Here is a 15,937-nt window from a genome sequence, read left to right on the forward strand (position 1 = left end):
TTTTAAAAAAAGATAGACACCACAGGGAGAAAAGCAGTCTTGAGGCAATCCTGGAAATGTCATGACTTACGATAATTCTGTCCCAGGCATCGCAAAAATTTTAGGCAACTCTCAAAATTCTGAATTATTTACTTGTGGGAAATTGCTTTTTTCAGATTATAATTATCACTGTTTCTGAAGGGACAGAGTATATAAAACTCAGTCACGCTCTTATCATACAGAGGAGAAAATGATCTTCATTCTGCTCAGACATTTTTACAGGGTTACTGCAGAGAATACTCTCTCTTTTTAATACAGAAAGCCTGAAAATTCACTGTCCTTCTGTAGCTTGCTTTTCGGATAAGTTGAAAGAAGAGCATTTCCTGTCAAATAATTTCCTGCAGTGGTTTCTGAAGCTTGTTCAGTAAGGAATTGTTATTTGCTCTGATAAGACTGTAAGAGATTTTATAAATGAATGGTTTATATGTTAGGATCAAAACCCTGTTCTGTCCAGCCAAACTGTAAACCCTTGAGTACCCATAAGTCATCATTTGACTAGTCCTGAGCTGCTTTAATCCAAGAACTTTTCATAGTTTCGTATTTGGAAAGGTTAATAAAGCCCCAAATAAAATCTTAATCTGAATTGAAAATGGATTAGAAGGATTCATCCTCTCCCCACACTGTTTCCACCACTGTGCTTTCTTTCTTTATCCAGCTGTTACTTAAAGTGCTTCGTTAGAATTCAGAATTGTCTCTGCTAAGTTTAGATGAATAAATTAGACTTCATTACACATATTTTACTATGAATTGAACAGACATTAAAAAAAAGCCAAATACTCTAATGACTTATTTACATTTTCTAAGTAAATTGTGATGGTATTCTGTGTATCAGTTTTCTGTACAGCTTTTGAACAAAGATGATGCTACAGAGCAGAAAAAAAGGAAATGGTACATTACAGGCAATTTGTACCGTTCATTTTATTCATTAACAGGATACTTTGATCAAATTTCTTTACTGTTCTGGTGTGTATCCAAAGAGAAGGAACGTTTCAAGCCTTATTTGACAGTAATTATACATATTCCAGAATTGGCATGTTTTGTAGAAACCATTAAGCAGTTAGTCTTTGTATTTGTGAAAGATGTACTCTACAGTATGAGGGGTTAAATCTATGTGTCTCATTTTATTGAGAGGCAAGGCCTGGTCATGAGCTGAGCAGCACAAACATGTTTGACCCTAGCTTTATGTTGTCTGTATTCTCCATAGCATCATGGGAAAAGTGAGAACTCACTCGTTTGCCTGTCTGTATTGGGAATTCGATGATAATGGGGCTTGAGGTTACGATCTTTCGCAACTTTAAGCACAGTGAAGCCTTTGGCTCACTTGTAGGCAGGCCTACCTGTACACATTTATATATGGTCTGTATGAGGTTAACAAGAAACCACAGAAACTATACTCATACTCTGATGCAATGATTGGCCAGAAGAGTCTTATCTGCACACAGTAAAATGATGACTGTAGTCCTCATGGGGAAAGCGAGGGTAGGAAGAAACGGCAGGAGCAACAAGCCAAGCCTATTCAGACCCCTTCAGCTGAATCATTCAGAACAGAGCTAGCTGATGCTATGGCAGGGAAAAGTGCCGCCTTTGATCTCATCGCAGCTCTGTCAGTCAAAGTGTAAAAATCATCTCTTCTTCAGTTTTTGTGAGAAAAAGAAATTATTTTTTAAAAACAAAGAGTTTGGAAGAGGAATGTAGAAAAAATGCTATAATTATTTTGATGAAATGAATGCAGCTTTTTTTTGAGTCATACGTTTTTAGTGCAAATAGTTTGGAAGCTGTCAAGAGTGTCCTGAAAATGTAAAATGTTGTTTCCTATCTGCAGTTGAACTGTTCTCCCAGCAAGGATTTTGTAAAATACTTGAATAGAAAATGGAAACAGTTCAAGGCAATTTGCTTTAAATGTTCAACCACCTTTGTTATTATTTTTACCACGTAATGCTTTACTTGTCTTATGTAGGTATGTTAAATTGAATTTCTTAGATTCTGCCTAAAAACCAAGTCTATGTAGGATACTTTGCAACATTTTGGTCTTTAAAAATCTGTGATGTAGTTTTGGTTCTCACTTTTGTGCTTTCTGTACTCTTTCAATGCAGGACATCAACTGTTTCAGTATTACAAAATAACTGATACAGGTCAGAATTGCTCTAAAGTACAAATGATATCAAAAGAATGAAAAAACCCACTCATGATCTCATTTTTATGATACAGTAACTGTATGTACAGCAATGAAAATACTGTTATGGAACTTTTAAATGTGGCATGCAGTTTGCCAAGAGTAGCTGAAGCTCCCTGCAGCAATGTGTCTGGTTTGTCAGATGAGAAAAGACCAACTTCATTTGTGTAAAATGAGAAATATTGCTGTTTGCCAGCCTTTTATTATTCAGAGCTGTGTCTTCATCCAAGTAAAAGTGGCTATGCGTGGCATATAGTCTCCAAAGGCTCAGGCTCTACAGATGTGTGCATAAATAAGGGGTACAAATGGCACAGTAGAATTACAGCAGCTGTGTTCATTTCTCACTTACATCAATTTGTGATCAGAACTGGCTGTGTTGAGGAAAATTTCAGTTCCATATGAGATCACATGAGCTGTATTGACAGCAAGGTCAATCTGTGCATCTCTTTAAGATTTTGCTTTGTATTCTACCTCTCAGGTTGGTACAAGAGGATGTGGGAATGGACATCCCCTTTGCTGAGAGTGTTCTAAGCCCCAGTTCTACAGAGATGAGACCTGGTGAGAGAAGCTCTTACTCCTTTTCTTAAATATATCTTATTCCCCTGGCATTTAATTATGCAGTGAGAATGATGTTTCTGTGCTTGTAAATAATCAGTTCAGTGATAAAAAGTGTTAAGTTTGCTCTATTTAGTCAATTTTCGTCTTCACTTGAGAAATCACAATTGTAGTGTACTATTTTCTCTTGTGCGTTGTTGTCATCACTCATTTTGTCCTTGGAAGTTTAAGTAGTCTCTATTACTTATCTTCTATTTGACTACTCTCTGAGTGAACTAAGTTAGCACTAGAATGCCTCAGTCAGAACAGCTTGAAATGTGCCACATAATGCAGTGGCAAGGGGCAAACCCATACCTAGCTTTTGATTTATTGAAGACTAATTTTATTTAAGGGTGCTTAAGAGACTGAGAGGTATTTTTATTTCTGTAACTGTGTTGAATTAGATACTGTATAGTTAAAACTAAAGACGTAGCTACTTGTAAATCAGCGCCATTCGAATAGCACCAAGTGCATAAGAAAATAAATATTTACAGGGGATTTTCACTTACACTAATTTTTCCAGGATTCAGCAATGTCTTAGTTCATATCTCAAATGATTTGTATATTGCTCTTTAAATTCTTAAACATTGTGAGTCAGAGCATGTCCAAGGCCTGATTTTCATCATTTGCAAAAAAAGGAATCTGGATTTTGCGTAATTTAAGAGCTGCCAGTTACATCTGCCATGTTCTATTTCTTTAAACATGAATGTTGACATTTGTGCTTTATGTTAGGTGTTCTTAAATAGCTTAGTGTTTCTAAAATTGATCTGTCCCAGTATGTTTGAAGGTGATTTTTAAGTGTCTGGGAGATGAATTGTATGCATAGGAGATAAAATTCTTTTTTTTTTTCCTGTTTTTTCAGAACCTCCCAATTCTCTTGATCTTAATGGTTCCCATCCCAGAAGGATAAAGCTCACTGCTCCAAATATCAATCTTTCTTTGGACCAGAGTGAAGGATCTGTACTTTCTGATGACAATTTGGATACACCGGATGAAATTGACATCAATGTAGATGACCTTGACACTCCTGACGAAGCAGACTCTTTTGAATACACTGGACAAGGTAATGTTCTAGACTGTAAATGCAGAGTTCATCTGTTTCTTTATTTGCTGCTTACATGATCAGTCTCATGTCTGTCAGTCTATGAATATGGTTAAAGCATTTGAAAGTTAATGCTAGGTGTCCAGATATTTTTGCTATCTGCTATTTTTTAACCTTTCTTTCCCTGTGTAAAATAATACATTTCTGCTTATGCAGAGTGCAGAAAGATATAGTACAGCTGATCAAATGAAATAAGAAGAGCTACCTAGAGAGAATAAAATTCCAAGTCCTGTCTTTGTCCAGTACATTAGGACTTGTCTGAAGAGAGTTGTTCAAGAAGGAGAAAGCAGTTGCTCTCTGTTGTAGACAATGCTATAGCTAACTGCACCTCTGTGCAGCCCTGGGCAGCTCTAGATTACAGCTAAATCAGTAGTACTTAGAGATATAACCTTGTGCAAAATGTGTTGGCTTACATAAGCTGCATCAAAGAGCTTGCAGTGTTTAAATGAAGTAGACAGTGTGATGAGAGAGGTCTTGTGTTAGTGAGAAAGGTCTTTTCATTTCCATGGGTGGTTGGAAAGCTGAGATGTGGAAGGTGTGTGTGCATGGCATGATAAAGCTAGCTCAGGAGATGGAACAACAGAATTCTTCATTCCACCAATTTGAATATGCTTTCTTAGCGGGGCTAGTTGTATAGGATAGATACACCCTGAAGTATGCAATGGATATTTCACTCTTCCTTCACATATTAATGATTTTCTCGCATGTGGTGTAAAAGTGTTTTACGCTGTCATACTCCCTTTACTTACCCTCGTGATGTACAAGATAAGGTGTTAACACTCATTCCTTGCTAGTACTTTAACCAACCATATGAGAACTGTACTCACTAATGTAAATACATATAGATCATAAGCTATTTGAGAGGAAAAGGAATGTGGTCATTTTGCAATCTACAATAGAAAGAAACTTTTATAATGTATCAATTTAAACTGGATGTTCCTTTGCATTTAAATTCTCTATTGCTAGTGATGTCACTATAATTTAAAAATTGTGTGCTCTTTTGAGCATACAAGAACGGTTGTATCAGTTTAAGTGATGTTGCCAAAGAAGCATTACTGTGTACTCAATCATGCATGAGCATCTCTAATGTCACTTCTCATTAGAAGGCTGATTTCCTTATGGGTAGATGCAGAGCATAGTGATGAGTTGCTTGATGGTTAGAATATTTTGTAGCAAAGGTTTAAACTAACAAACACACGTATAGATCTATGTGCTCACACCAGAGCAGCGTGTGCTTGCAGTTTTAGACTGTTGTGGCCACTGTGTGAGAGCAAAAATCTCTGCCTGTAGTAGAACAGATTTTGCTTTTAAGCCTTCAAGTAAATAAATTCGACTACAGTGATTTTGATGGCAGTTGTATTTATGGCAAGCGTTTTTCTCCAGCTTTTTTTGCTGCTTTCTAAATACGATAGTTTGTTCAGTTGCTAAAGTTGGACCAGTTTCCCTGAACTCCTAAGTGAAGAAGAATACAAGGTGCCTTTTTACAGTTATGTAGTTTGATTTTAGACATACTTAATTGGCAAAAAGTCCTTCACTTAGATGAGCCAGGAAGAGAGAGTAGAAAAGGAAAAAAATCACATTTTACCAAAATAAGCTGGTGATAAAATAAGTAATCTATATATTACATGACTCTTGATAGCTAAGAGTATAAGAACTAGTGCAGAATGGTTTATCCACATGGTAAATAGCCTTTGTTATCTTTGTACTTCTGTCACTCTACTGTGAACCAGTATGCACTCTGCTGTTACCAGCACTCGTAATCATCCACAGATCAGTGTTTCTAATTGATGACAAACCCAGGGAAGTAAATACTGAGAAGACATAGCTGTTGAGACTGTAGAGAACAGTGATTTTTAGCTTGTCACGCTCGGACTGTTGAAGGTCCATTTGAATTGTGGAAGGCAACTGAGAAAAGCAAGACCGTTGTCATGATTCAGGGGTCCACCTCATCACTGGAAAACTGATGGCTCTGTAATACAAGAAGTACTCAAGCCCGTTTGTTTAGAAGAATGATGAAGAATCATCACAACTGCAGTGTGCAAGAAAATAGATGACAGTGGAAATACTAAAGTACTTGTCTTAAACTAGCACCTGACTTGTTTAAGGATTGGTCGATCATCAGTTTTGTAGGGTTTTTTTAGTCACTAATACCTTAATTTAAACATTCTCTTTCAGAACCTGCTGTTATTTCTGAAATTACATTTTTATGATTATTACATTATTACATTAGATGGCATAAAAATTGCATTTCTGAAAAACATAAGTGCATATAGGCCTCCCCCCAAGTCAGTGTTATTTGGAAAGTAAAAGAATGTTTATTATTTGCAGATGTTTATTTCCTTTCTGAATTTTACACTGGTGCATCTTTCTCTGCAAAAGCAACACTCCAGGCAGTAAAGCATAACCACTTCATCAGGAAGAGGCAATCTAGTACTATTTATATCCAAAGATAATTCATTTGGCCAGTTCCAGCATTGTAAGTTTTATCAGGATCTCTTTTCATCACTTTTCATCACTTGCAGTTTCACCACCAAAAAAAAATTATCAACCCCCAAATACAATTTCGGCATTAGTCTGCCAGTTACCTAGCCCAGCCTCTTTTCATTAAAGCTATTCTGCCAGCTCCATTTCTCTCCTTCAGCCATGCTCTTTCTGCCCTCCCAGGAACCAGCTGACTAGACAGTTTTCCTAGGCTGTTCTGATAATCCCATGTGTCTATTCTGAAAGCACCTAAGCTGCATAATAGCCTCCTGTGGGGACCCTGTATCCTTAAAGTAATGGACCGCTGTGTGATGGTCTGTCAAAGTTTGCATAGCTTGACTGCGTGCATGTAGTTTTCATAATGTTTTCCATGGGACTTTTACAAAGTAAACATCATACAAAATTGCATTAAGGTATCTAGGTTTGGAGGGAGCAGACTTATGCATTTTGTAAGTATGTTCCCAATGTTCCAGAATACATGATATTTCAAAAGTAAATGCTAAGTATATTATTAAACATCATGAGCATTGTACCCTGAGAAGGCATAAATACATACTTCAGTTCCGCAATATACATTCTACAGAGCAGCAACTGTTAAACCAATTTGAAATACTGTAATTGAAAAAAGTCACCTTTTGCAGTCTGTTCTTCTTCGCAGCCTTAGATCTCCTCAAACTCCCTTTATTGACAGTTCCTAAGGAAAAAAGGCTTATGTGGTCACATTATATATGCACGTGTATGTATTTCTTGGTCTTCCATCCCTGTTTCCACCATTCATACAATTTTACTTGAATATGTTTTTAACTCATTGGGTGGTTAGACAGTGAGGAGGAGGTGAAATATCACTGCTTATCACTTATATCACTTCCAGCAGGCAGGAATTAAGTAAAGAAAAGAACTGGTGATAGACTTAGCTTTTGTTGCACATGGGAGAATCTACTTCAGGGAGGGGGACCTTCCACCAGTATTATTCCCTAATAATACTTTGCATTAGGGACAGAAAATACAAGACAGGTGACAGTAGAAATTCAGACTTCATTAGTCCTACTGTAACACAAATGTGTGCCCAACCTAATATATATTTTTTAAAAACATTCCAAACTTTTTTTTGTGTTTTGAGGAACTTGATACAAATTTGGTGGAATTATTGATAGGTTTTAATGCAGAAATCAGTTTTGCAAAATAATAGTCAGTACATGTATGTGTATGTGCCTGTAGGTTCTATGTGTGTAGCTATATGTGGTATATACACAGTGTACTATCTTATTTCTGATTTCGTAAAGATAATTGATTTAATTCTTATGACAAACTGATGTGTTTTAAGGATTGTATACTTCCATTTGTGTAAGTAGTTCAAGAAGCAGCAGCAAAGAGACATCTGAGTATAAACCAATACATAGAAAGGTTTGAGGATTTCTATAAAACATTGTGTTCGTTACTTCTTCTTGTCAATTAAAATAACTTCTTTCAGTTTATTCATAACTCTCTTAGATCTCTTTGGTATTTTCAAATAAGATGTCTGATCAGCTTTTTATGTATACACGTGTATGTCACTATGTGTCTCACTATATCTCTGTTTACTGTTACCTTGCTTACTGACTTACATGATCAAACTCGGCTCGCTCTTATGACTGCAGAGCCAGAATAATACTTTAAAAAGAACAGTTGATTTTATTTGTTTACTTCAAATACATGTAATGCATAAAATGTATGGAATCTTTACTATAAAGATAAATTAATAATATGTACACAGCCACAAAGCAAAGATGCTTCAGCAAGAAGAATAGTACAAAAGCAGGATTTTTTTTTTTCCCCACGCAGAAAAAACAGTATGTCGTAACAGTAACTAAAGAAGGAAATTACATAATTCCAGCTGTGGACAGAATCACTTTTCATGTCACTTTCTTTGTAACCAGCCATTAAGTTTGAAAAACTGGAATGCAGTTAAATTTGCTGTTAGGAGCCATCTCGTCTGTGTGCAATGGAAATGTAGATTTTGTTAATTACTTCACAGCTTTTCTGAAACTAAGATTATCCAGCAGAGAGGCTGTGCTACGAGACTTCATAGTCTCATGTCAGCCATGCAGTTTATTTATTGTGATCATTATGTCTGTGAACTACATGTACCTGTTCTCTCATGGGTGCTGGTATGAACAGACCAGATTGCCTGGCTGCTCTGTACTTCACATCTGGGAGGAAACTGGTATTTAACCTCAACTGAAAGGCCCTGGAGGAGGCGAATACTGTGCCTATATGAGGAGTCAGCATTATCTCATGACTGAAGAAGAGGAAGATGGACTTTCTTCATACTTGCTGGTGCCAGATGTGAGAAGCTCTAGCTCTGTGTTAACTCCTCTAGACAAGAAGCATCGCTGTGTTCACATTTAGTTCCCTGTTTTGCTTTTTGGTATAGTTCTCATACCTGCAACACAAAGATTTTTAAAGACCAACAATGCTGTACCTCTAGTGAGCAGCTGATCAGTTTTACTAACTGGATGCAAAAATCTTGTGGTGGTATTCTGCATAGTGATAATTGATGCTGTTCTTTTTATGTTCATAATGATGAAAGTTTAAAAAAAATGGAAACTTCTCATTTACTCACTATTAGATGATCAAATTCTGCTCTTATTTATACCAGTGCAGATCCAGGATAGTGTTGTAAAAATCCAATTGATTTCAGTCATCCATTTCAAATGTATGTAACAGAGAAAAAATTCAGAGCTTTCACAGGAAGATGTAAATATATACAATATTATTTTTCAGAAGAGCAGACTGCTACTAAGGATGCTTCCCAGGAGGAGTCTGAATCCATTCCAGAGTACACTGCAGAAGAGGAGCGAGAGGACAACAGGTTATGGAGAACGGTGGTTATTGGAGAACAGGAACAAAGAATTGATATGAAAGTTATTGAACCTTACAAAAAGGTCATTTCACATGGAGGTAGGAAAACCCTGAATGCATTTTTTAGATTGATGTGAAAAATTAGTGCTTTATTGAGCATGATTTATTTCTATTTTAGTTCAGTTATCATACTGGCAAGAGGAAAGAGAGTTTATTTTTCAGCCATGGCTGAAATCAACCCGACTTTCAATTCAGTGTGGCAATGACTAATGAGTACATTCAATACACAGCAATTTCACCGGCAACAAATAAACGGACATACATGTGTCAGTCTGGTCATTGTAGGCTAAAACTGTCTTAGCGCAATGAAAAAAAATTTTGTCCTACATTAAAAAAATTTTGAAGATTTTATTCTGTGGATTTTGGCAAAAACTTTTGCACAAGGAAGTAGAGCGCTTTGTGATTGGCTGAACGATGTATGTGAATGCACAGATCTAAACAAGTAGAGTGGCAAAAGAAAAAAAATACAGTTTTCCCTGGGGCTTCCATTCGTCTGGCTAAGGTCCTTATGTTATTTTTCTGCCATTTATAGTTGTCAGCAGATAGCATTTCACTAGCAGCTGGTTTATGTTTTTTTCATGCAATTTGTTAATGATTATCAAATAGGATATCAAAGAAAATGTTTACTGCAGGAAAATGACCTCATGTGGTTGCTATATTGTCTCCTTTGCTCATCTGCTCCCTAACCTCCTCAGAGAATTTGTGGCTCTGGTGTTACTAGCACACTTCTATATAAATTAATTCAAATGGATAAATATTTCTGTAGATATTAAAGGAAGAAAATGAAACAAAGCTTTCTAAGTGCCTTTTCCTTGGTGTCTCAGGTTTAGAACATCCTTGGATTCTATATGTTTGGAGGATACTGTTTGCCAGCTGTTAAATAAAATAGTAAGGATGGGTTGTTCTATTCCTGCAAATACTGGGGCAGGTAACTTAGTATCCCAGAGATAAGATTTGTGAGTTTATATGAGGATACTTCTGTCACAGTGTTGCTGATCCACATCATCCTTTAAAGGTAAACCATTGTTTCCAGTATATTTTCAGTGTTGAATCTCTATCTGGTAAAAGTGACATACATAAATTATGGTTAATTGTATTACCTAAGGATGTGGTCCTCAAATTTGCACATTTACATTAAAAGCAGCTAAATGCTGCAGATGTTCACAGTGGCCAGTGCGGAAGGTTTAGTCAGAATTAATAAAGACATTTAAACCTCCAAGCATTTTCCCACTGTAACAATACCATCAAAGATTTATGAATGTGATGACACCTCAGACACAGTTTAGCAAACAGACACAGATGGTATAATTTAGGAAACAAACATAAAGTATTTTAAGGCCTTGCTAATGGTGTTTATTTATATGTTTTTTGTATGCTGTAAACTAGTCTAGGTACATTTGTGGTGAAAACTGTCACGTACAGTTCCTATTAGATGCTGATGTATACATTTACACTAGCTTTTATGAAAAATAAATACCAGTCCATTTTAGTGAGTGGAGAAGTAGCTCTTAATTGAGCACTGCTTGACTGTTGAACAAGGACTAGTTCCAGTGGCAGACATCTCTGATGGCAACTATGAGGTACTTAATAATGCACAGTTACCGATGGGAGTCTAGTTCATTCAGCTTGGCTGTCTGTGTGAAATAATCAGGATTCAAATTTTACATGTGTGACATCTTGCTTTGTTAGATCACTCAAATCTAAGATAAAGAACACTACGTTTCCTTTACTTTTGAATGGGTGCTAGTCAGTAACTTAGCCATTGTAAAAGAAACAGTGTGAGATGTAACGATACCTTTCAGCCCACCACTGGCTGGATTGGAAATTTTACCTGAAATCTAACCATATCAAAGTTAGTTAAGGACTGGATTAAATTCTGTGTTTATGAAGTGGCAGTCTGAAGATGTGGAAACAGAACCATTCTGATGCATGGGTTGTGGGAAAACTTTGGACAGCTTGAACAGTTTCTACTTTATGGTGGCTAGGCCTATTCTGTATGATGTTCCCTTTGGCAATACTTAAGTATCTTTGGAGTGCTTTAGAGGGCTAGGAATCTTTCCTTTAACCTCAAGATTAAGAACAGATTCTAGCTAAAATTAGTTAATCTAAGTCAGGTCAAACATCTCTTGGTGATACAAAGATCTACTGAACATTCCTCCCTGCCAAATGACAGGTAACACCAAAGGCAGAATCTAGATGGTAGCCACAAAATAGGAAAGGGGAGAGAGGGTGTGAGATTGCCTTCTGGATATGCCGATGGAGAAATTTCTTAGAGATCTATCTCTTTGCGTATGCTGACAGAGAATTGGGCAACTGGCTTTAACTGGTTTCTAATGATGAATTACAAAGCAGTTCTCCCTTGAGTGAGCATTCCTTGACTACAAGCATGTGTAAGAAAAAGTGGCTTAGATTTAACTGTGGGTGTTTCTTCTGTGTGCTGTTAGGTGGCATCTCTACATAATCATTTTGCTTTACATGAACTGGAAACTCTGCTGTGTAATTTAGTGGACACACCTGCCACAATGAACTCTTACTGCCAAACTCCTGAGCAAGCTGGACAGATTTTATGGCAGCATGATAGAAATTGTCCTTAAAGTCTTTTAAGGATTTTTAAATTTATGGAAGGAAGCAAATCTCCTCCCGATTTGTAGAGCTGATGGGGAAAGAAATGCTGCTTTATTCCATAATGATTTAGCTGAGGGACGAGCTAGGGTGGGATAGGTGAAACGCGTACTGTCTCTTTGAAAGTATGTGGGTCTATTGAAAAGATGGAAACAGAGAGTAGTATTAAGTGATGAGTGTGGGAGGTGGAGTTCTTTTCTCTTTGTTTCTTTTGAGAAGACTGGTATGTTCCTTCACATCAAGCTTGTAAAAGGTGAAGGTGCTGAAAACAGGACTGGAATTTCTTCCCCCTCCCTGTGTACACCGTTGCTAGAGAATGCAGTGCCACTCTTTGAATTTGATCTTGACATCTTCACTGGTACACCAGCTTCAATCACCCATATCTATATCTAGAGATATGTTGTTCATATTTACTGGATCCTAACATGAGCTGGAGCTATGACACACCATGCCATGTCACATGGTTTAAAGTGGTTATATCCACATTGCCCTTTGGCTTGAACTCAAACCCTAACCCTGAGCTCTTCTGCCTGTGCATGTCCTTCAACAGCATGGAGGGCAACACTGAGTCATGGGACTGGAGAAGACAGTGGAAATATGCTGGGCTTCCAGAGCTAGAGAGGCTCAGCTGTAGATTAGCTGTCCTTTGACCTCTGAGAACCAGAAAAAAAGCTGCTTCACAGTGGGGAAGACAAGAGATGCCAAGATCATGGAAGGATGGAGTTCAGGCTAAGGACAGAAAGCTTCCTGCAGTGTCCAAATTATTCTTCAGTGGATGAGGTCTAGCTGGCATTCTCAACTTGATGTTGGTGTTACCATCGACAATATGTATTATCATCTTACCTAATGCATTATATTTAGTCAAATCTACCAAATCAAATTCGGAAAGAAAAAAGTCCAACATAATCCTTCAGCAGATTCCTTTGCCAAGCCTTGATTTAAAACAATATGGCTTGAGGCAGGTGACTTCTGCATGCGCATTTTTCTCTCAGCGACTTATCCTTCTTTTGCTCCGCTTTGTAACTGCAGAAGCAGTGGTGTATTTGTGTCCTTTAAGGAACAGCTGAGAGACCTAAGCAAAGAGCACCTCTGTGCATATCCTTATGACTGAGATAGTGTTGAGATTAATCAGCTGTGGTTCTCCTTGGCATGGAAGACTTCATGGGCAAGTGCCTTGAAGCACCCATTTTGTCAGAGATTCTGAATTCTTTCAAGATCTCTACAAAATTGAGTAAGAAATTGCTTCCTTGACATAAACGTCTTCTCCTTATTTCGTCTAGCTGAGCCTCAGCTTAGGTGTTGAGTGAGAAAGGAGAAAACAAACTAGTCTCTCACTCTTCCCTGGTTAGCACAGATGGATTGTGTATTATCGCTGTCTCTCCATAGAGCATTTTGCTTTGCTTGGCTGGCTACAATGGAAGAAGTTCTATGAGCGTTTGAGTTAGGCTTGGATACTGCTCTCTAGTATCCAAAAAGCACTGTAAAAGTCTTTAAATCTCTTTGTGAAAGTGATGTATAGGTGCCGGTATTATCCTTTAATTTTGTCAGATAGGTGTTCCTATCTCTGAAGGAGATTCAGGGTTTCCTTCACAAACGTTATCAACTCCCCCTCGTGGTTAGTTTCTCCTAGCCTCTTTTGAAAGGCTTTCAAGTCGTTCCCTAGGTATATCCAGCTTCTAGCTCTGTACGTCGTTAGTGCTGTTGACCTGTAACCATTTCTACAGCATCTTTATAAATTGTCTCCTGATTGCGCGTAAACAAAACTTTCAACTGAAATGCAGGAGTATTTTGTATTTATTATTAATAATACAGAAATCCGTAGCAGCTGCAAAGGATTGTAGAAAATACTAACCAGCAGTAATCCATCATGAAAAAAAAAAAATTCTTTTGGGTAACAAGCGGCTGTCCTGGAGCCCAGAATGGTACTGCTGCAGCTTTGAGGGTTTACAGCTATTATTAGGCAGTGGTACAGCCCAGAGAATGCCAATATTGGACAACTGGAATGTCCAAGGTAAAAACGTATTTTAAACAAAACTTGCAGCAGACAATTTAACTGATCCACAGGAGCTTTTAAGGTATAGTGGGGTGCAGTCATAATTGTAATATCCTGAGGCCATTGGAGCTGCGCAAGCCAACTGAGATTGGATTGTGAGACTCTGTAAAACATCATTTAAAAGATGCAGGATAACAAATGTAGCATATTTTCTTTATCCCCTTATTCCTCAGTCTAGGGTGAGCATTCAGCACGATTGCCGTAGAGATGCAGTGAACCAGGAGTTCAGATAAGACTGTATTACTTACAAGGGTTTTTTTGCCCATCTCTATAAAAATTTACTAATAGTTGTGCTAAGAGTGTTTTTCAGGAATTCAACATAACTGCCTATCCTACTTCCTTATCACTCGACGATAGTTCGTACATTTTCAGTCTTCTTCAGCAGTAGACATATAGTAGGTTTATTCCAGGACTGTGAGATTTCTTTTTAAATTTATCTTGTTAAGAGCTTTTGACAAAGATAAAAACACCTTTTTATTTTTTCCACAGGATACTATGGTGATGGTCTGAATGCTATCATTGTGTTTGCAGCATGCTTCTTGCCAGACAGCAGTCGAACTGATTACAACTATGTCATGGAAAATCTTTTCCTGTGAGTGATATGTGAGCAAAGTGACAGAGTCTTTTGAGTTAGTGCTCATAATTATGTAGTGAGAGATAACCTGTCTTTGATTAAGAGGTAATTTTGGTCATTAGAAGGGGAGTGATCTGAGTGACAAGGAAAATAGCAGTTTTAGATAAACTGCTCAGTGGAGTATTATTTTGGTATTCTTTACCTACTCACCCTCCCAAATTAAGGAGTATTTGTTAGGACCAAATCTGACTGTAGTATCTCTCTAAATGTCAAGGAATGCAGTATCTTCAGCTTCTTGGGCCTACAATCATTGCAGTGTTTCACTAGTGATTTCCAGGCCTTGCTGAGAACAGTCAACGGGGACTTAGACCACCAGACTGGTTTTCAATGTTGATTATTATTATATTTTATCATGATGTATCACCGTATGTCATATTTTAGTATATGCTGTGGCTGTGTTTAGGAGTCACAGGACCATTTTGTGACACTTGTTTCAAGAATACAGGATAAATGACAGTTGCTGACACCAACAGCTCTAAGTATTTTTCCTGATTCCAGCTGCTTCTGATTCAGTTATAAGTGGCAGGGGCCAGTTGGGCAGGACACAGATTTGGCCACATAAGCCCAAATTTATCACAGGAAAATTACTCCTAATAGCAACTTGGTTTGGCAGCCAAAAATTGTGAAGGCAGCACTCCCCTGAAGTGCCTCCAGCTACTTCCACTTAACAGCTGTTACAAAATCAGTCATTCCAGCATTTTCTATGCTAAAACCCAGTAAGTAATTTCTAAAGCCTGACATTCACCATTTGCAGCTTACAAGGCACCAAGAGCACAGACCCAGTCTCCCTAAAACTCCAGTCCTTGAAGATGCATGTGGTGACAGCCAGTGCCTTCAACAGTGTGTCTATTTGTGAAAAACGAGATTGAGTGCTTTAGTTTCAGGTCAGAACAACTGCTAGCATTTGTCTGTAGAGCCTCTAAGACCCCCATCTCATCTACAGTAACTGATTTACACAATGCACAGTGATTTAGAGGGGAGGAATTACTACAGTGCTTTTAACTTGATAACTAGAGAACAAAACTGAGAGTAACCGTGACTGACATTAAGTGTTCTTTGACTTCACCCAAGACCCTTGCTCATAGATAGGGCTGGTGGTAAATGGAGGTCGCAGAGAAAGCCTTTTCAAGCCTTAAGAGACTTTTCCATATCACTTGAGGATATCACCAAAGTCAATTTTATAACTCACTGTCTTTTTCTAGGCTGGTAGTATAAGAGAGAGTTCAGGTTGGCTGTGAATCTTCAGCTTATTTTAAGACTTATAGACTGTTGGTTCTCTGTTGTAATACACCAAGAAAAGGGAAAGTTAAATCATAGAATCGTAGAATCATTTGGGCT

At 37.6% G+C, this 15,937-nt stretch overlaps 1 protein-coding gene across 1 annotated transcript; it reads left to right on the top strand.

The window, feature by feature from the left end:
- Window positions 1-2,712: 2,712 nt before the first annotated feature.
- Window positions 2,713-14,561, top strand: LOC104156195 (protein prune homolog 2-like; the record flags this gene model as incomplete). The annotated part of the gene is given in 4 exon segments (XM_009705942.1): window positions 2,713-2,770; window positions 3,669-3,869; window positions 9,153-9,329; window positions 14,455-14,561. Coding segments are annotated over 4 exon segments (543 nt in total), but the record flags the coding sequence as incomplete, so codon positions are not given.
- Between the last annotated feature and the right edge of the window lie 1,376 nt (window positions 14,562-15,937).

Source organism: Cariama cristata, unplaced genomic scaffold (assembly GCF_000690535.1).
Source record: "Cariama cristata isolate BGI_N322 unplaced genomic scaffold, ASM69053v1 scaffold2628, whole genome shotgun sequence".
Lineage (NCBI taxonomy): Eukaryota > Metazoa > Chordata > Aves > Cariamiformes > Cariamidae > Cariama > Cariama cristata.